This window comes from Chenopodium quinoa, unplaced genomic scaffold (genome assembly GCF_001683475.1).
Source record: "Chenopodium quinoa cultivar QQ74 unplaced genomic scaffold, ASM168347v1, whole genome shotgun sequence".
NCBI lineage: Eukaryota > Viridiplantae > Streptophyta > Magnoliopsida > Caryophyllales > Amaranthaceae > Chenopodium > Chenopodium quinoa.
The window spans coordinates 21,709,437-21,729,366 of NW_018742204.1; the positions used below are offsets into that span (position 1 = coordinate 21,709,437).

A 19,930-nucleotide genomic window follows, 5' to 3' on the forward strand; every position below is an offset into this window, starting at 1 on the left:
TCCCATTTTATTTCAATTCAGTTCAGTTCAGCTCCAATCAGTTCAGTTTAGGTTAGTTCTGTAAATGTGAACAGGCCCTAACTCAAGGTTAGTGTTCGGCTGTTCGCTCTTCATTTGATGATTAAATAAAAAACAATCATCAAAATGAGAGGCGTAAAATAATAGCTCAAATTAGTAACAAATTGTTTTGATCACAAATTGTTACTTTTGATTAAAAAAAATACAAATAATTGATATGGAGTAATAGATTAATAGCTACTTGATAAATATATAAACATATATATATATATATATATATATATATATATATATATATATATATATATATATTGTAGTCTCTAATTTTTTTTCATTCAAAAATAATATTTATTAAACAATATTATTTAGTCATTAAGTGTAAATAACTACTTGTATAATGATCTTATATAGTAAGATCATCTTACACAAGTATTTTACAATTTGCATTTCAAATTACTCATTTCATTTCACTGTTTTCCATTTTAGGGCATACTAATTACTTACTCTTGTTCTTTTGTAGGAATTCTTTTCTCTCTCACTTATTTTTAGTTTTCCATTTGAGCTGGATTTCACATTCTTCCACTTAATTTTCTTTCTATATTTTTTCAATTGTATAAATCTTGGTGTTGATGAGAATGATACACAAGTAAGTTGAGATAATCCGTCAAATGTTGACAGGTAAAAGTGATAAGAGATGAATAACTTAGGACCCACCATTTCAACAGACGAAGTGGGCCAGTCGCCACCCACAAAAGCATCTCATGCAAGAGTACTAAGAAATTAGAACATCTCAAAACAAAAATATCTAAGCTATGCACAATTGTTTGCCAATCAAGTAGAATTGCTCCCTTGTTTCACAACAACAACAAAGTAGTAGTAGATCATTTTTCTTCTTCTATTATATACCCATCATTAATATTACTATGTAGTAAGCATGACATCAATTATCGCCACTTTTTTCTAGTTTCAAACCATGTACAATACAAGTACATACACACATGTAGATGTAACAGACTAACCCTAGTATTTACAATTTACAAATATATACGAGTATTTTATTAGATACAAGTGTTTATAAGTGAATGTTATCCCACATTAAACACTAGGAAAAAAATATTAAGTTTATAATTTAAGATTTCATATGAGCAAAAATTATCATTATTGTCATTTATTCATTCTAAGAATTTCCGCTTCTCATAAAATCTAAATGATATCCTCCCTCTCACCTAATTCTTCGATTAGTAAAATTTTCTATGGAAACTCTCTATCATTGCTGACTTTTCTGATTAATCATGTTTAGGAAATTCCTAAAAAAATCAAGTAAGGAATCTTATTCCCAGAAATCTTTTTTTCTCTAATCCTTCTAGACTAATTTGAACAATTTCATTATCATTTGTTTGAACAATCTACCATATTTGATACTTCATCAACTGAATCCTGCTTAACAAGAATGAGAAACACGTGGTACCTTTTCAAAAATCTCTAAATCGAAATTGAAAGCTGTTGCAACCAATTCCTCAAAATCGGAACAAAATTTGGAGTTTGCTGCAAGCTTTCAAGAACCACCAGATTCTAGTGCCAATTCTGGGTACCCTGTTAATTTATAGATTTGATTGAAGTGACTACACAATCAACACAATAAAATTATTAATCTCTATATAATCCATAGTTTGTTTGTATCTATTTTTAAATTCATTTATTCTTAATATTATTTTATTCCTAATTTAGGACCAAAAAGATCTTAGCTTCCTCCTAACATTAAAACCCCAACAACTCACCAAAAAGATCTTAGCTTCCTCCAAACATTCTACTCCCAGTCTCCCACCTCTCCACTTTAGCTCCCTCAATTCCAACAATCACAAATTACCAAATTACCCTTCTCTCCTACCCAAATATCTCTATTTTACCTTTCTCTGGTATCTTCTGTACCCTTTCTCTTTCTCTTAATCATTTTATTATTTCTTGCTTTTATCTTAATTTGCTTAATTTATGACTGATCTAGCTGTACTCTTTTAATTTCTTAATCCTGATTAATCTGTTAACTAAACATTCTTTACTGGGTTTGGATTTTACAAAATTTTTACAGTAATTATTATGTCATTTTTCATTTTTGTGGTAAAATTTTCACAAACAAAATGAGATTATAAACTTAATGATCATATTTTATTAAGCAGACATAAAAAAAAATGGTTGTTTAATTATTTTCTACTCCGTATTATTTAAAATTTAGCTCATGTATATATGTTTTTATTATAAATAATAGTGGTCCTTTTTACTTATAAACCCATTGCTTTTTCCTTAATATAATGTAAAATAGGATGATTGCTTATATTTTCAGGAAAAAAACTTCCATAGCTTTCTCTCTCTAAACTTCTCTATCTCTCTCTAAATCTGGATTTCCAGATTTCTCAATACTAGAAGGGAGTGTTTTTTTTTTTTTTTAATTTTTTTTTTTACTATTTTCATATTCATTCAACAGGTTTTGAGCTGTCCAAAAAAATGATCATCCCTGTTTTTTCTCTCCTTTTTCTCTACTTAATCACCGGAGAGGCTCAACTTGTGCCTGGATTCTACGCCAGCACTTGCCCGAAAGCCGAATCCACGGTTCGAGAGGTCCTACATAAGGCCATGATCAATGAAACCCGAAGCGCTGCTTCAGTCATGAGGTTGCAGTTCCATGATTGTTTTGTTAATGTAAGTCCGTCCTTGTAACCTCGTGTCTCATTTTATGTCTCACCTTATATTTTGTCGTATGATTTACTCAATGGATCATTTTATGTCACATTAAAAAAGTCCGGTGTCTTATAGTACTACTTGTATATTGTAAATAATTTTGGTACGACTTATAATAGTGAAAAATAATTACAGGGATGTGATGGGTCGTTGTTGTTAGATGACACACCAACAATGCTAGGGGAGAAATTGGCCCTTTCAAACATAAACTCGCTGAGGTCATTTGAAGTAATTGATGAAATCAAAACAGCTGTGGAAAATATCTGTCCCGGAGTTGTTTCTTGTGCTGATATCGTTGTCATGGCTGCTAGAGATGCCGTTGCTTTGGTAAAATTACGTTCCTCATTACTTGTTACTGTTACATTGGTTTCAATTTATTACTCCTAATTAAGTAAAATCAATTAGGTAAGTTAATTTGATCAACATTGATATAAAACGCGAATATAAGACGGAGGTAGCATATTACTAGGAAATTGTTACCCAATTGAAAATGCTATACTATATAGACGACTAAAGTCTATTTAACATAAAATTAAACATTAGAAGTGTTACATGACTTACATACATCCACGTTGAAAGCCTTGTTTAATCCAACTAGAAGACCATTTACTGCATACGTTTATTCTGTTTGTGTGATCGTATAACAAGTCTAAGCCAAGTAAAAACGAGAATGTAAGAAGAAGAATCAAGTGAGAGCTCAATGGTAGAACCCTTTAGTCCAAGCCAAGTAAAAACGGTAATGTAAGAAGAAGAATAAAGTGAGAGCTCAATGGTAGAACCCTTTAGTCTAAGCCAAGTAAAAACGGTAGTGTAAGAAGAAGAATCAAGTGAGAGCTCAATGGTAGAACCCTTTTAGTCCCACCTTTTAACTATGAGGTCAGGGTTCAATTCTAATTATTAGCCCAACGACGGTTGGTTACAGTGTGATTGTTTCTTAGCCGTTAGCTTTAATGTCTAATCATCTAGCTAAACGGCGAGTTTCCCTTCCTAAGGATTGTACTTTGAGGGGTCAATAGATTTCACAAAAAAAACACACACACACTTGCGTAATTGTATGTATTTCTAGTGTTGGAACAGAGGAGTACTAGATGTTATTCATGTGAAAGAGTCAAAAGTTGTACTAATACAACTACCTTATTGATTGATTACTATGAAAAGGACCACTATGAAAGAAAAGTGACTTTGATGGCCATTTAGTAGATTATTCATAGTTATCTTGTACTGTTGTTTTTTTTTTTTTCGAACTTTCTTTTAAAGTACATACATACTACTACAAATTGATGTTGTGGTGCTCGAATAAAGAAGTGGTAGATGAGAAGATAACGTATGAAACAAGGTGCGATTATAATTCATTCACAAAGCATCTTACTAAATAAAAAACACTGATTACTTTTGGAAAGTTTTTGTTAATCATCCACCATTCATTTATGTTTTCAAAATTGTCATGTTAACAAAACAGTATCATTATTCTAATTTAATGTAAACATTAGATAATACTCGATACTTTAAATGGTGTATAATGATATATAAAACATGTACCATTCCACCTAGCTTGTTTCCACAAAAATGTTAAGCTAGGAGCTTAAGAAATTAAAGGTTTTATTAGATTGCTAAGCTAATTTAACTCCTGTAATGTAAGATCAAGTAGAGCTTGTAAAGAGTGCATACTCGATTTAATTCGTATTTGGAGAAGTGTAAGTCATGCATATATGGACTCTTTCTTCTTAAAATAACTCAATCTAATTGTAATGCATATGAATGAATGACAAAAAAAAATAGTCCATGATGAACTCGTTCAAGAGTCCGTTCACTAGGCATGACTAGTATGGCTGTACATTACCACATCCCATTCTGTTCTTACATTTGAGAATTTGTGTTGCGAGTGTGAAATAATTGTATGTATGAAAATTGACATGTACAATTTCTAGAAAGTCCTTTTAAAACCAAATAACTGAGCTTTGTCATTACACAGAGTGGAGGGCCAGATTGGGAGGTGAGATTAGGAAGAAAGGACAGTTTAACTGCAAGCCAAGAGGACTCAGACGCGATTATGCCAAGTCCAAGAGCCAATGCCAGTGCCTTAATAGACCTCTTTGCGAAGTTCAACCTCTCAACCGAGGACCTTGTGGCCCTCTCAGGGTCTCACTCCATTGGCAAAGGTCGATGTTTCTCAATCACCTTCCGCCTTTACAATCAATCAGGGACCGGAAAGCCTGATCCTGCAATCGATCCTCTTTACAGGATGGAGTTGGATAAGTTGTGTCCTGTTGATGGAGATGAGAATGTGACTGGTTACTTGGATGCTACTCCTACACTCTTTGATAATCAGTACTTTAAGGACTTAGTTGCAGGAAAAGGGTTCTTGAATTCAGATGAAACACTTTATACATTCGAGGAAACAAGGGAATGGGTGGTGAAGTATAGTGAAGATCAGGGTGCATTTTTTGATGCCTTTGTGAAGGGTATGTTAAAGATGGGTGATCTACAGTCAGGCCTGCCTGGCGAGGTTCGGACGAATTGTAGGGTGGTCAATGGTCCTAAGACTCCTATGGAGTTGGTCAGTGATCCTTGGCTGGCATTTTAATGTTGTATAACTATTGACACCAGATATACAGAGATAACAGTCTAATAGTATAGTTTAAGAGAATATGGATTCTGAAAAAATGAATATAGGTGTAACCTTGTTAGGTGCTCCATAATAAAATTACATATTAAGCATGTTGTTAATGTGATGCAGCAATTGATCTAGTATTACATTGTTATAGAAGTGACTCAATTCTATATAGGAAAACTTTTGTGTACACCCGGTTTTCAGTAATTTACTGTACATCGGGTACACTTTTGTCAGATTTAGTGTCACTTTTGTCAAATTTAGTGTCACTTTTGTCAAATTTATCAATAAAGTATAAATAACTATTATATATGTCACGGTAACTTTTGTGCGTTTTAGTGTAACTTTTGCACATTTTATTGTCACTTTATAACGGATGTTCAGTAAATGTTGGTGTTCTATATATTTCTATGATTTTAGGATGTGGCCCAAATTTTATTGGCCCATTGTTTTGGTGAAGCATTTATGCACCGTCTAGAAGCTTTTGGAGAAATCAACAAGGTTAGTATATACTTGAACATTCTAGAGAATTATTCCCAATGGTACGTGAACATATTAGAATACTATGGCTATAAGAATGATAGAAGGAATTCCGAATCTTTCAGTCATTCCTTTCAAACTCCGTCTTTAACTATAAATGTAGGTCATATGCATAAGAGAAACCACTTATACTAGCCTTTCTACATACTACACCTCTTTATTCTATTCATCTTATCTCTATGAATCAACTATTCTTTTTATACTACTCCTTTGCAGTCCTATTTTAGGTACTTTATATTCTTCTATTTTCCTAGAGTAGGTTATTTCCGTGCTCGTCATGTATGGTTTTTTTTCAAACATCTATTAAAAAGGTTTTTCCACATTAAATTTAATATTGTGTCCCTCTTTATTATTTGTCCTGCCTTAATTTATTCCCATTGTTAGATGAGAAAGAGCATAAAATACGCCTAAACTTATTTAAAGGTGTAATATATTTTGATAATCAACAAATTTATGCAAAATCACATATGAAATTAATACCAAAACCTATGAAATTATATATAATTATATAAAACTTTATTTATAAAAAGTATAAGTAGAACCAGTTATTTTAAACGTGTGGCATAAAAAAATTATTTTAATTGTGTATATTATATTACAAGTGATGAGTGACAAATTAAAAATTTAAAAGCACCACTAACATTATTTGATTGGGTATGAGATTCGGCTAACTAGCCAGTTATGTTAGTTGGGCCTATGCTAGGCATATCTAAGAGTTTATGTTGAATTAAAAGTTTTGAAACTTTTCTCAAAATATTCATTTCCTTTGAAAATTCTATTATTTCTTGATTTTAACTTCTATATATATGTATAGCGTATAAGGTATATTCACACTAGTTTTTAATAATAATTAAAAAAAAAGAAATTTTGATTTTTACCACCTTCAAATAACGAATTTATTGAATTTATCACCTCAAAAAAAAAAAAAAAAGATTTACTTTACCACCTCATAAAAAAAATAAAACATCAGTTTTACCACCTAAGCCTAACTCCGGTGACGGAAACCGCCAGTGGGGCCCACAATAACTGCTAGTTTTTGAAATTATCCTCAAATTCTCTCGATTTCCCTTTGATTTAAACCTAACTTCTTCATTTATACATATATTTCGTGAACATTGAAGTTTTTTTTTGCCATTTTCTTTTCAAATTCTGATTTTGTGTGATCCTTAACAATCACACATCCTCAAATTAACAAATTATTGAAGATTGTACTCGGCTCTGAATCAATTGAACTATTTGACGACAAATAGCGAAAAGGTAAGCAATTTTCATGAATTCTGTTGTAATTTTTTGCAATTGTTTGCGTGATTATATTGCAATTGCTAAGTATAATTGAAATTGCATGTTTTCTGTTATTAATTCAACCTCAATTTCATATTGTAAATAATTAGGGTCATGTAAGTGTAAATTAATTTGGGGTTTTTTTTATTACAATTGGGCAGTAAAATTAGGGTTAGATTATGGTAATTGTGTTCAAATACAATTAGTTTCAATGAAAAAATGGCAGCAGAAATGACAATACTACATCTGAATTACGAGTACAAATTTTTTCCAGAAGTCAGATATATTCTTCGTCACCGTTTGTATTCTGAAACCTCTGTCATATAACGTTCAGGTTTAGGAAACAGAAATTGAAGCAGCTTAGGTACTAGTAATTGTTGTTGCTCAGCACGTTTTTGTTTGCAATCCTTAAGCCATTAAGGATACAAATCAGACCAAAAACCAAGCTATAAGCAAATTATAACTTTATAAGATGAACTTTGGCTCATTTACTACCCAAATTAAGGATTAGTGAAGAAAATCGCAAAAAAACTTCAATATTCAACAATTTGATGTAGAAATGAAGAAGGTTGGTTTAAATAGAAGGGAAATCGAGAGAATTTGGGGATAATTTCAAAAACTAGCTGTTATGTTGGGCCCCACTGGCGGTTTCCGATACCGAAGTTTGGCTTAGGTGTTAAAACTAATGTTTTATTTTTTTATGAGGTGGTAAAGTAAATCTTTTTATTTTGTTTTGAGGTGGTAAATTCAATGAAGTTGTTATTTAAAGGTGGTAAAAATCAAAATTTCCTAAAAAAAATTATTACTAAAATCTGATGTGAATTATAAGATACAACACTTGTGTTTTTCATATTTGAGAAAAATCAAGATTGAGAGGCGAGAAGGACAGAGAAAGAGAAAGCTAAAAAAACAAGAAAATAAGGCAAATATACAAAGGATAATGCGATAAAATCACTTTTTTAAAGGTAAATGAGGTAGAACATGTTTATAACTCATAAGTCATGTTTTATGAGAGGAATCCATTTTGCTCTAATTTGGCTTTTAAGATTTATAAATTTAAATTTAAATATGAGTGCCAATTTTTAATCCACATTAGTTTAAGTAAGTTTTTTTTTTTCGGTGTTTCACCCGATTCACCCTCTTGGGCTAATTTAGATTCGAGGATCAGTTTCGGATGGTTAGGTTCCACTTCCCTCCAAATTGTTGTTGGGGGGATCGAATACGGGTCCTTCCTACCAAGTGTAATCCCAATCAATACTACACAAACAACCAATTGGTTAGTTTAATTTTGTTTTAAGTTAAAACGTTGAAGTCGTTTCAATAATAGAATCTAAGGTCAATAACTAATGTAGGTTATAATCCATAGTTAACAAAAATCTCCTCGCTCTTAAATAGTTAACTAACGATTACTTCTTTAATTTAGTCGTGACAAAACACCACATAACACCTTTTAAACCATTCATTCAACAGGACTTGCAACAAATTGGATATAGTTGGCAATCACTTGAACAATATATAGATGAGGTAGGCCATCCATGAACCTCCTATATCACCACCCTCACATTATGAGTCAATCCAACTATCACAATCAACCACTTTGTTTATGTACCATTACTCAAATCCTATTGACTTATTTTATTTTATTTAAAAAAAAAAAAAAAAAAAAATGATTAAAATAGTACATCAAAACATGCTAAACCATTACATTAATATGGCACAAACATAGTCAAAAGCATTATTTCCTCTAACAAGAACAAGTTGCATAATTCAAACACTATAAACCAATCAGTCAATTACACAAGAACCACCAGTCCTCCACCACCTTATATACAAGCAATACAATTTTTAACGTCATTCTAGTCAATTCTCTCATTTTACAAAACTAATCCTCGTACTTATTATTTTCAATGGCCTAATAAAAAAGAAATGCTACACTAAGCTAGTGAAGATTTTGACAAATTGCTTCGTAAAAACTAATTTCTCCGTATATTGAAAGAAAAACGTCCTTGTCAAAAATTAAAAAAAAAAAAGAAAAAAAAAAGAAAAACGTCTACCATACGACAACAGTCCAATCGATGACATTAATAAAGATTTGCAAAAATCAACCCCAATAATATTGAAACAAACCACAATTTTTAATCACTACAGTATTTCACACAGTACAAACCACTCAGTTGCACAAAATGCATTCCAAATTTTTAATCACAATTTTCAAATACAAAAGATAAATCCTACAAAGTCAACGTCCAAACACCCAAAATATCTGTAAGCATAACAAAAAGAAAAACTGTACTTACAATTATGCGAATTTTCGATATATATTAAATTTAAAATAACAAAATTATGTATCAATAATCCGTTGTAGTCTAGTTGGTCAGGATACTCGGCTCTCACCCGAGAGACCCGGGTTCAAGTCCCGGCAACGGAATTTTTTTTTTTTTTTTTCCTATTTTTGTTATTTTTGTTTGCACAAGGACCAAATTTCCAAGTAATTAATTTTATTTTTCATCCTATTTACACTTATCTTAATATTACGTACACTTTTTCAAAAAAAAAAAAATATTACATACACTTGATTCTTAATCGTTGGTTTTGTGGAATCAAATTTTATCATGCAAATTAAATAGGTTGTTTATTTTTTTAACGGAATTTTTTTTTTTTTCCTATTTTTGTTATTTTTGTTTGCACAAGGACCAAATTTCCAAGTAATTAATTTTATTTTTCATCCTATTTACACTTATCTTAATATTACGTACACTTTTTCAAAAAAAAAAAATATTACATACACTTGATTCTTAATCGTTGGTTTTGTGGAATCAAATTTTATCATGCAAATTAAATAGGTTGTTTATTTTTTTAACGGAATTTTTTTTTTCCTATTTTTGTTATTTTTGTTTGCACAAGGACCAAATTTCCAAGTAATTAATTTTATTTTTCATCCTATTTACACTTATCTTAATATTACGTACACTTTTTCAAAAAAAAAAAATATTACATACACTTGATTCTTAATCGTTGGTTTTGTGGAATCAAATTTTATCATGCAAATTAAATAGGTTGTTTATTTTTTTAACGGAATTTTTTTTTTTTTCCTATTTTTGTTATTTTTGTTTGCACAAGGACCAAATTTCCAAGTAATTAATTTTATTTTTCATCCTATTTACACTTATCTTAATATTACGTACACTTTTTCAAAAAAAAAAAATATTACATACACTTGATTCTTAATCGTTGGTTTTGTGGAATCAAATTTTATCATGCAAATTAAATAGGTTGTTTATTTTTTTAACGGAATTTTTTTTTTCCTATTTTTGTTATTTTTGTTTGCACAAGGACCAAATTTCCAAGTAATTAATTTTATTTTTCATCCTATTTACACCTATCTTAATATTACGTACACTTTTTCAAAAAAAAAAAATATTACATACACTTGATTCTTAATCGTTGGTTTTGTGGAATCAAATTTTATCATGCAAATTAAATAGGTTGTTTATTTTTTTAACGGAATTTTTTTTTTTTTTCCTATTTTTGTTATTTTTGTTTGCACAAGGACCAAATTTCCAAGTAATTAATTTTATTTTTCATCCTATTTACACTTATCTTAATATTACGTACACTTTTTCAAAAAAAAAAAATATTACATACACTTGATTCTTAATCGTTGGTTTTGTGGAATCAAATTTTATCATGCAAATTAAATAGGTTGTTTATTTTTTTAACCTTTGTGCTAAAGGCTTCAATTCCCCATTGACATCAAAATATCTATCCACAACCTCAAAACTCATTTTTTTTTTCTGTCTTGAATTTTGTCAATTCATGATTTTTCTTATGAATAATACACTGTTGTTGTTTTCTTAAAAATGTAAAACTTGTCTGAAACCCATGTTTTCTTAACTTGAATTTCACTATTTTAAAACACAAAATAACATTTTTTTATGGAGTAATTGAGAGGGGTGGATAAATTAAATAGATAGTAAGGTCTGTTCTCTTACGTTAAAATTCAGTTCAGTTCACTTCAGCTCAGTTCACTTCAGTTTAGCTGAGTTTAGTCAATGAGAACGAGCCCTAAGTACTCGTAGAGTTGTAGTGAGTGAAATGGTGAAATCTTCTCTATTCTTGCCAAAAGAAGTGTCATTCAATCTCATCAGGAAATCAAAGTAATTAAGTAACTTAAGGCAAAAACAAAAAATAAGAAAAATATGTTTTTACTTTTTTGTTGTCAGTTTTCAAAATTATCATGATTTTAATAAATTTGTCTTTTTTTTTTAATTTATTATATACTCCCTCCGTTTTTAAATACTTGCTCCATTTCCTTTTTTGGAAAGCTTTTACAATATTTAATTCATTTCTCACACTTAGTGGACCAAACATAATACTCTCTCTCCTCCTATTCTTCCAATACTTTTGTTTTTTACAATTTTTTATTTTCTCAACTACCCCACTACCTCCATATTTTATTATTTTCTCCAATTTCTCCTAAAACTCCGCGCATGGAGAAATGGAGCAAGTATTTAAAAACGGAGGGAATAACATCTATCATATGATTTTGTAAATTAAAAAAAAAAAAACACCTAAAAACAGAATGCCACAACAATGTCAAACGAACCCCTAACTTTTGCGTGTAAAGGCAAAAAAATTAATGGTAATTTTAAGCTCATAGTCTCACACGAGCCTTATAAAAAAAATTGATATGACTAGACGTGGGAAAATGGTTTTGACACAATAAATCTATTGGTACGAACGACTTTCATTGTTACTTACTTAGAGAGGTGACCTTATCAATTTCCTTATGCTTGTCCTTGTCTTTTCAAACACCCAATTATCACCTTACTTAGAAACTTATTCTACTTTGACAAGTTTTGTCTATATAGATACAAAAACAAAAGCCGATTATCACCTTCCCAAATGATACATCAAGACACATTAATTATAATTTAGCAAAGACGAGCATTAATTATGTTAACAACTACATTGACTATAATATATCACGTACCATCTTTTCAATCAACAAATTCATTATTCGTTCATACTATTAGTATAAATCTTTTGATGTCATGCGATATGACAAGTTCTAATATAGTAATTTCATCACTACAAAAAACCTCATTGAGGCATGTATTTAGCCAATAAGAGAAACATATTGGATACAAAATCCAAGTATGAGAGTCCAAGCTAAGACATGACCACTAATCATAATTAACTTGATTAATTAAGAAGATGAGGATTAACTAACACAACTTAATTAAATTGTTATTCTAAAGTGACGCAACAAATTAGAAACGTCCAATGATATATGACAAAATAAGAAAGAATGACGATTGATCATTAATTTATGTGGAATTACAACATTATCCACCTTCAAATTCAAAGAATTTTTGGGTGACGGTTGAGATTTGAGAACTTTTTAGACTTTAATTTGATATCAAAAGGTAATGGTTATAAATAAGTCAAGTTGCAACTTTATAATGCACATTTGTATGAAATACAAGTTGATTGTTATATTAATCTAGTGGAGTTCCAACTCGATCTCATTATCTAATTGGCTCCACAACTTATCAAGGTACTCGTTTATATTATAAATCTTTTAATACTATGTTTTTAATAAAATATATATGGAGTAGTTCGTATGAAAAACAACGGCTATAATTAGGGTTCTCTACCTAATTTGGAAGGTCACTTATAAAGTTATAATACATACATCAGATATAATTTATACAATGGTAAATTGAGCTACAACTATAATTTAAGGATCTGTTCATTTCAACTTAATTTCAGTTCAGTTCAGTTTATTTCATTTCAGCTCCAATCAGTTCACTTTAGTTAGTTCAGCTCCAATCAGTTCAGTTCAGCTCATAATTTCTCTCTCTCATAAAATATTCATTTCAGTTTAGTTCAGTTCAGTTCAGCTTCAACCAATTCAGTTCAGCTTAGTTCAGTAAATGTGAACATACACGTACTAAAGCTATGTAACATTCATCTTATTTTCACTTGTTTCTATGAATTAATTCAGATAAGATTTATATGCTAATGAGTTGAAATAAGATAAGGTAAGGTATAATAAATTTGGATAAGATACTATAAGAATAGGCAAAATTCAGCTAAAGTGAATACTATCTACCCCCATGTTGTATCTTGTTGGTCACCTTTTGTATGTTTTTCTAATTTATTTGCTAATCACTCTTTCCACAAATTAATGAACGATATACCGTATGAGTTGCAGATCACTTTTTTTTAAAAAAAATACAATTAGCTTAAAAATTACTTCTATAACAATTTTTTATTTTTTTGAAAAGTTTATCGTCAACTTTAACAAATATTGTTTGTCAATATTAAAAAAAAGTGTGATTTAGATTAGGACAAATATATATTTACATCCACATAAATTTAACCTACGTATATAAGAAAAATCTACCATACATAACTCGACACAACTTAAATTGGATTTAGTGATTGATAATGATTTTTGAACCAAACTTATTAATAGTCTTATCTTAATAAGATGTATTGATTATCTATTGGTCACTGGCTCACTGCATGTATTGTTAGAGGACCCAATAACGTTAAAAATATACATTGTATTGTTGAAATGAAGATGATGATCGGATCGACGTTGAAAGATAAAGACCACGTACAAATTAATTTTCAATAGTATAATGCTATGTTAATTATTAGGATTATTACTTATTAAGTCTCAAGAGTAGCCTCAAAAAATAAGAGTAGCCGTTGACAGACTTAATGGATATATACACCACATGAACTCATCAAGTAGTACTTGTTTTAGTTTTAGTGATGGTTTTTTACTTGAAATTAGTTGAGACCTTAATCGTTCGATCAAATTGCTTCCATCTCTATTTTTTTAAGTTTTGGCTGGTTTGACCCATGTCAAGCTTTTCGCTATTATATATATACGTGTCAGCACTTTTTTGGTGTGGTAAGCTAATAACACACTTCAAAATACTGACAAGGTAACCCCTAAGATCGATCGAGTAATCTCTAATTGACTAAGTAACCGGCCCTGATCGAGTAACACTTGACCGACCGAGTAACCCCAATCACACCATGCACCCACATATAAAAAATTGTGTATATTGATCTTAATTCTTATAATCAACCATGAAATATTGATATAAACAAAGACGTATTTCTATATAGTTTTGTATGATTCTCTTAATATTATTTTGACGTTGGTAGGGAGAGGAAGGAGTACCAAATTGCATAGCAAGTCCATCAAAAGGCCGGGGACCTTCACACAATATCTTTGCAAGTTGTTGTTTTAACATTTTCTTGGTCATGCTCATGCTTATACACAACCCATTTATTCTCCCACTTCAACCAAATGTAATTCATATGATTATCATCCGACAAAAGCATACATTTTTTTCTTCTTCTTTTAATATCAATTGTACCAAATTTTAGTGGTTACAGCCTCACCAACTGATGAAGGCACAACATCAAGGCATTTACAAAAGCAAAGCATACACACTTGCATAATTAATTAATTAACTGCTAATTATTGCTAACATTAGTTTGAATTCCCATCAAACTTATCAAAGGAATTACTTGATTAGCAAACCATATATTATTAATTAGTACATGATCATATATACTTTGTATATATCATAGAGCACATACAAAATCTTCACAGCTCATTTCCAAATCATCAAGGTCAGCATCAAGCTCGCTGTCGTCGAAATCTAAGCTGCCGCCTAATAGCAGACCTTCACCAAAGAGGTTGGACCCTTGTACTGTTCCCGGCTTCCTTGCTTCCTGAATTATGGCTAATATTTCCTCTTCATCTTGGGATGTTACGTCTGTTTCCGTCGTATTGAATGTGTCATCTAGCCCACCATCCTTGTACTCCGCAGGCAAATTCTTTACAAACCACGGGTGCTTCTTTATTTCCTCCATCGTTATCCTCTACATAAATAATATCAGTAACGTAAATATCAGGAAATCTAATCATAAACCATCACTATTACTTACCATATCACGATAATGTACAATATTATGGAGGGAGCCCCCGTTCATATTCATGATGAACAAATGTTAATCTAGTGGCAATTCCGTAAATAAATCAATATAAGATCTCAGTCATCATGGCGTTTCTGTAAATAAATCAATCTTACTAGGGTCCACATTTGACAAAAGTTTTTGATTTATTTACGAAAATGCCACTAGATAAACATTTTTCTGTTTATCATGAAGATGAACTTGTATTTTCTCAATATTATGTTACCATACCTTTTCAGGGTTGGCTACGAATATTCGAGAGAGGAGATGGTTACAATCATTGGAGATGCGAACATAATCAGGGATGGAGTAATGTACACTCAGAATCCTCTGCCACAACACAACACCCATAAGATCGAAATCAGATACTATTAATTACTAGAAATATCAATCAAACACATATATTCTACAAACACCAAAGTAAATTAAATTAAGAATTTAATACATACTGCAATAGTAGTTTTGAAATTTCTAGGATCATCAGCATCTTCAAAGGGATAAGCACCAACTAGCATGACATAAAGAGTGACTCCACAAGACCAAACATCTGCAATCTGTAATTCTTAATGAATTACATACTTATCACATTAAAATATGAATGGACTAATAAAATTTAGGCTAAAAATTAAAAGCATATAGTATTTTTATGTAGTATGTATCTACATTCACTAGTTGTTACACTACCTTTCCATCATATTCCTTTCGAGACAGGACTTCTGGGGCGATATAGGCCGGTGTTCCTACCGTCGATTTTGGTTGAGAATGTAGCACTGCAGACTGTTATAATTAACAAAAATTAGTCATCATTGATGATTGAATATAAACAAAATGATAGATTCAGATGAGTTTCCCTGCCTTAGAGTAGCCAAAGTCACAGATTTTGAGACGCGATTCTGAACTGCCATCTAAGAGGGTGTTTTCAAGCTTAAGATCTCTATGACAAATTTGCTGCATTCAGAAAAAAACTTGTATTATTATTAGCCTTGTATATGTGAAATTAAGTTTTAATAACAGGACAAAATTTTAATATCAGAGAATAAATATAATGAAATGTACTCCATATATAATTAATTAATTAGCATATATACCATGGAGTGGCAGTAATTGACTCCTGATACTAGTTGTTGGAAATAATACCTTGCCTGAAAACATCAAAGAAAACTCCCAAAGCTCAGATTAACAGACCTTGCCTGTTCAAAAACCACCTTGGTTAAAAATAAAAATTACGACTTCATTTACTCGTTCCGTCTAGAATTAATTGTCACATTGAAACATACTGATACATATATACTTGAACCATTATTATACTCTGTATAACATAACAACTAAACTAAACCGGAGATAGATAAAACATTAAAACCCGAACAATTAGTTGCGTTTTCTGTAAGAACAGCATAGCATAAAAAAGATACAAACCTCATCTTCACTGAATCTTCCAGCAGTACAAATTCTTTCAAACAGCTCTCCTCCAGCAGCATATTCCATTACTATTGCCAAATGCGTAGGAGTAAGGAACACCTGCTCGAATAATGTATTGCGTAAATACTCTGAAATTTCCTTAATCATGATATGATTCCATAATTAAAAATTCACTAATTACGTACCAAACTTCTACTAAAACAGCTTATTACACATTAATTAATACTTAAGGATCAAACGTTGGCCTAGTTATATACATGTAATTACGGTTTTGAGTTCACGTGTGCAAACTGTTTAACTATTAAACTCTCCATTTTTAGTGTTTTTTCTTACAAAAATGCATGTGAAGAACATGGATAAACATAGAACATAAAGTATTATAGCGCGATTATTAACTAAAATCATTAAAAAGTACAGAAATATAAAGTGTTTTAGGTTTCTTACCTCTTTGAATCTAATAATGTTAGGATGTTTCACCGATCTATGGTTCATGATCTCCCTTTGAACATGCTCATCAATCTAACAAGATACACAACCAAAATTAAATAAATAAAAAAAATATTTTTATCAATAATTGTTAATTCAACTTTTTAAAGTCGAATTTAGCAGGAGATTATTAATGCAAATCAAGTTCCGCCAAAATTATAGTATGGTAAAGATGGAAATCAAAGACAAAATAAGGAGAAAAAAGACAAAAGATAATAAGGGACCTTTTGTCCTCTCTCAATATATTTGACAGCAAAGAGCTCTCCAGTCCATTTATCTTTGACAAGCTTAGCAACTCCAAAATTTCCAGACCCAATATTTTTCATATTTTCGTACCTCTCCATTATTAATCCAAAAATAATCGCTACAATAACAAAAAACACGAGTTTTTATCGATTACACCTTAAAAAGTATAAGGCGACTCGATATGTTTTGACCAAAACTAAAACAATAATAATAATACAGGAAAGAAAGAAGATATACAATAAGGGGAAGATGATAATGGTTGAACCGTTGAAATTTTTATATTTATTTGAAATGATCAAACTTGAAATAATGAACACCAAACCAAACGAAGTTTATAGTAAAGTCTTTATATGATATATCTAAATATTGTTGAGCTGTCTCCTTAACATAACATTATACAAGTAGTATATTTTCAACAGGGGTAGTTTTGTAAAATTGAGAAAAAAAAGGCGATGAAAGAATGTTTATAGAATAGTATGACACGTGGCGGAGAGAGAGAGGAGAGGTGAAGGTGACAAAGTGTATTGCCGCCCATCTTACGCACCAAAGTGTAGAGGTGGCGTGTACTCGCGGTTGTGTAAGATTAAGTTAAAAACAGTTATTTGGTATGATTGAAGGGTGTAGTTGATTGACTAGTAGGTGACAAGTTGCTAATCTTGCTACGCTTTTGTGTTTATTGTTGATTGTGACTTCTCGTCCTTGTATACCGGTTGTGGATTGCACATTTTTTCTTGATTCTCGTGCCTCGATTATTATATTTCCTTCCGTCTCAATTTACTTGTCGCACCTCTTTTTTTAAACGTGAGATAGATAGGTGAGAGGAGTGTATATAAGGAAAATACTCGAGTTTTTTTTGAATTAGAAGTGTTGAAATTAATGTGAGAAAAACGAAAAGGAAGGATATAATGTTGGACAATGGACATGAGTAATGAAGACGTTAATTGTTAATCGTTAATCTCTTGAATTTATTGCAAACAAACATCCCAAAAGCAACTAAATACGGGATACTTGGCAATATAAAGTCCCTAGGTTCTTCAATGACAAGAGAGAAAACTAGAGAGGGAAAGAAGAGAAGATACGCTAATCTTTGCTATTAATGAGGCAAAGAAATTACGAAGTATAAATTATCAAACCACAATTAATTGTTACCTTTCCGTCCACATCAATAACGATCAATTTAAGCTAAAATATTACTCCAAATTACAAGGAGACCTTAATATTCTATTTCAAAAAATTCCACATTATACTAAAACTCAAAGTTATTTTGGGAATTAAGCCTAAAATAAATTTAAATTCTTCATCACTAATTTGTGTTAGAATGAGAGTGTAACCAAGTATAGAGATTAAAGTACATTCAGTACAACATTAATGACATTCATTGTGTGTACAGACCAAGTAGGTAGATAAAAATATAAAATGAAGATTTATGATTTAATTCATACAAACTACTTCCATAATTTTCCTTCCTTGTTGATTAATTATTGGTACTTAATCAAGAGAAACTAAAGCAATCTTTTATAGATGTTCATTAAAAAAAAAAACCTTATAAGTGACTAAGGGAGAATATGGATACACTTGTACGCACTTGTACATCACTTTACTTGGCATATGCAATTTGCCATTCTTTATATGTTTTACTACCATTAATGTTTACTAGCTACATAGTAGTAAATATTATTTTACTTGTTTTTATTCATTGTTTAATTATTTTTGGTAATTATGGGATAACGATCATGTGAGTGTTTGTTATCAAACCATTTACTCATGTGATTACTGATTAGAATTGCAAATTGGATAGTTGCTGAAAATAAAGTTTGATATCTAAAATTCATGTATTTACAAAAAAGACGAGGATAATGGAAGGTGGCCACCAAAACCAAATTCTATACGTCACATTCTAGCAAGTAGGTGTACGGTGCGGCTACAATATAATGTTGACGAATTTGTGGCAAGTGGGTGTTTCATTCACAATGTTAGCATGTTGACCCTTTTTTTGGAACGGTCGAATATTAGGGACCCACACTAGCTAGCCAAAGGCTGTGCCAAGGACCCATGAATACCCATTACAAACTTCATAGGTAGGGTTGTACACTAGTCCAAAACCGGAATCCAGATTCACCATTTTTTAATGATTGGGACCGGACTGTAATCAACCGGTCCGGATTCTGGTCTAGACTTTTTTATTCCGATGTGGTCCGGTTTTGGACTAGAATAGACCAGTTATACTCTTCTTTTTTTTTTTTTTTTTTTTTTTTTGCATTTTAATATTTTTATATATACATCATCTTTTAACATCTTGTTTTTGTTTGCGTGCTTTCTTATTTTGCACTAAACTTTACAAATTACAAGTATTATACCTAAATTCTTGACAAATTTAAACATAAAACATAAAATTTTCACCTAAATAATAATAATAAGAAAAAACATTTTCCGGTCCGAACCGGAATATTTTGTATTTTACCTGGACCAGACCGAAAACCTGGAATCAACACAATGTGAGGACCAAAAACCAAACCGAAATTCAACGGTCCGATCTTGCCCGGTTTTCTGTCTTGATCTTTTTTTGCACACCCCTAGTCACAGGTA

General features: G+C 30.9%; 2 protein-coding genes and 1 non-coding gene across 3 annotated transcripts; 2 read left to right on the forward strand and 1 right to left on the reverse strand.

Annotated features, from left to right (window-relative positions):
- The first annotated feature begins 1,759 nt into the window (after positions 1–1,759).
- LOC110723438 (peroxidase 17-like) lies at positions 1,760–5,674 on the forward strand. The gene is made up of 4 exons (XM_021902797.1): positions 1,760–1,934; positions 2,498–2,712; positions 2,887–3,078; positions 4,724–5,674. The coding sequence occupies exons 2-4, from the start codon at positions 2,518–2,520 to the stop codon at positions 5,333–5,335; spliced, it is 999 nt and encodes a 332-aa protein (XP_021758489.1). The 5' UTR covers positions 1,760–1,934; positions 2,498–2,517; the 3' UTR covers positions 5,336–5,674.
- A 3,864-nt stretch (positions 5,675–9,538) lies between these two features.
- Positions 9,539–9,611, forward strand: TRNAE-CUC. Its single transcript has one exon. It is a non-coding gene; the product is annotated as a tRNA-Glu (tRNA).
- A 4,946-nt stretch (positions 9,612–14,557) lies between these two features.
- LOC110723446 (serine/threonine-protein kinase SAPK1-like) lies at positions 14,558–17,765 on the reverse strand. Its single transcript, XM_021902805.1, has 9 exons — positions 17,323–17,765; positions 17,057–17,131; positions 16,610–16,711; positions 16,282–16,335; positions 16,049–16,141; positions 15,878–15,970; positions 15,643–15,747; positions 15,425–15,523; positions 14,558–15,100 (listed from the first exon to the last, which is right to left on the reverse strand). The coding sequence occupies exons 1-9, from the start codon at positions 17,440–17,442 to the stop codon at positions 14,801–14,803; spliced, it is 1,041 nt and encodes a 346-aa protein (XP_021758497.1). The 5' UTR covers positions 17,443–17,765; the 3' UTR covers positions 14,558–14,800.
- Positions 17,766–19,930: the final 2,165 nt, after the last annotated feature.

Bases quoted from the DNA above. Each gene is read 5' to 3' on its own strand.
- LOC110723438 (XM_021902797.1), top strand. From the start codon at position 2,518: ATGATCATCCCTGTTTTTTCTCTCCTTTTTCTCTACTTAATCACCGGA. The intron at 2,713-2,886 runs GTAAGTCCGTCC...AAATAATTACAG, and splicing joins TCCATGATTGTTTTGTTAAT to GGATGTGATGGGTCGTTGTT. The intron at 3,079-4,723 runs GTAAAATTACGT...GTCATTACACAG, and splicing joins CTAGAGATGCCGTTGCTTTG to AGTGGAGGGCCAGATTGGGA.
- LOC110723446 (XM_021902805.1), bottom strand. From the start codon at position 17,442: ATGGAGAGGTACGAAAATATGAAAAATATTGGGTCTGGAAATTTTGGA. The intron at 15,971-16,048 runs GCAGGGAAACTC...TAATTATAACAG, and splicing joins GTGACTTTGGCTACTCTAAG to TCTGCAGTGCTACATTCTCA. The intron at 15,101-15,424 runs GTATGGTAACAT...TTATTTATGTAG, and splicing joins TCGTAGCCAACCCTGAAAAG to AGGATAACGATGGAGGAAAT.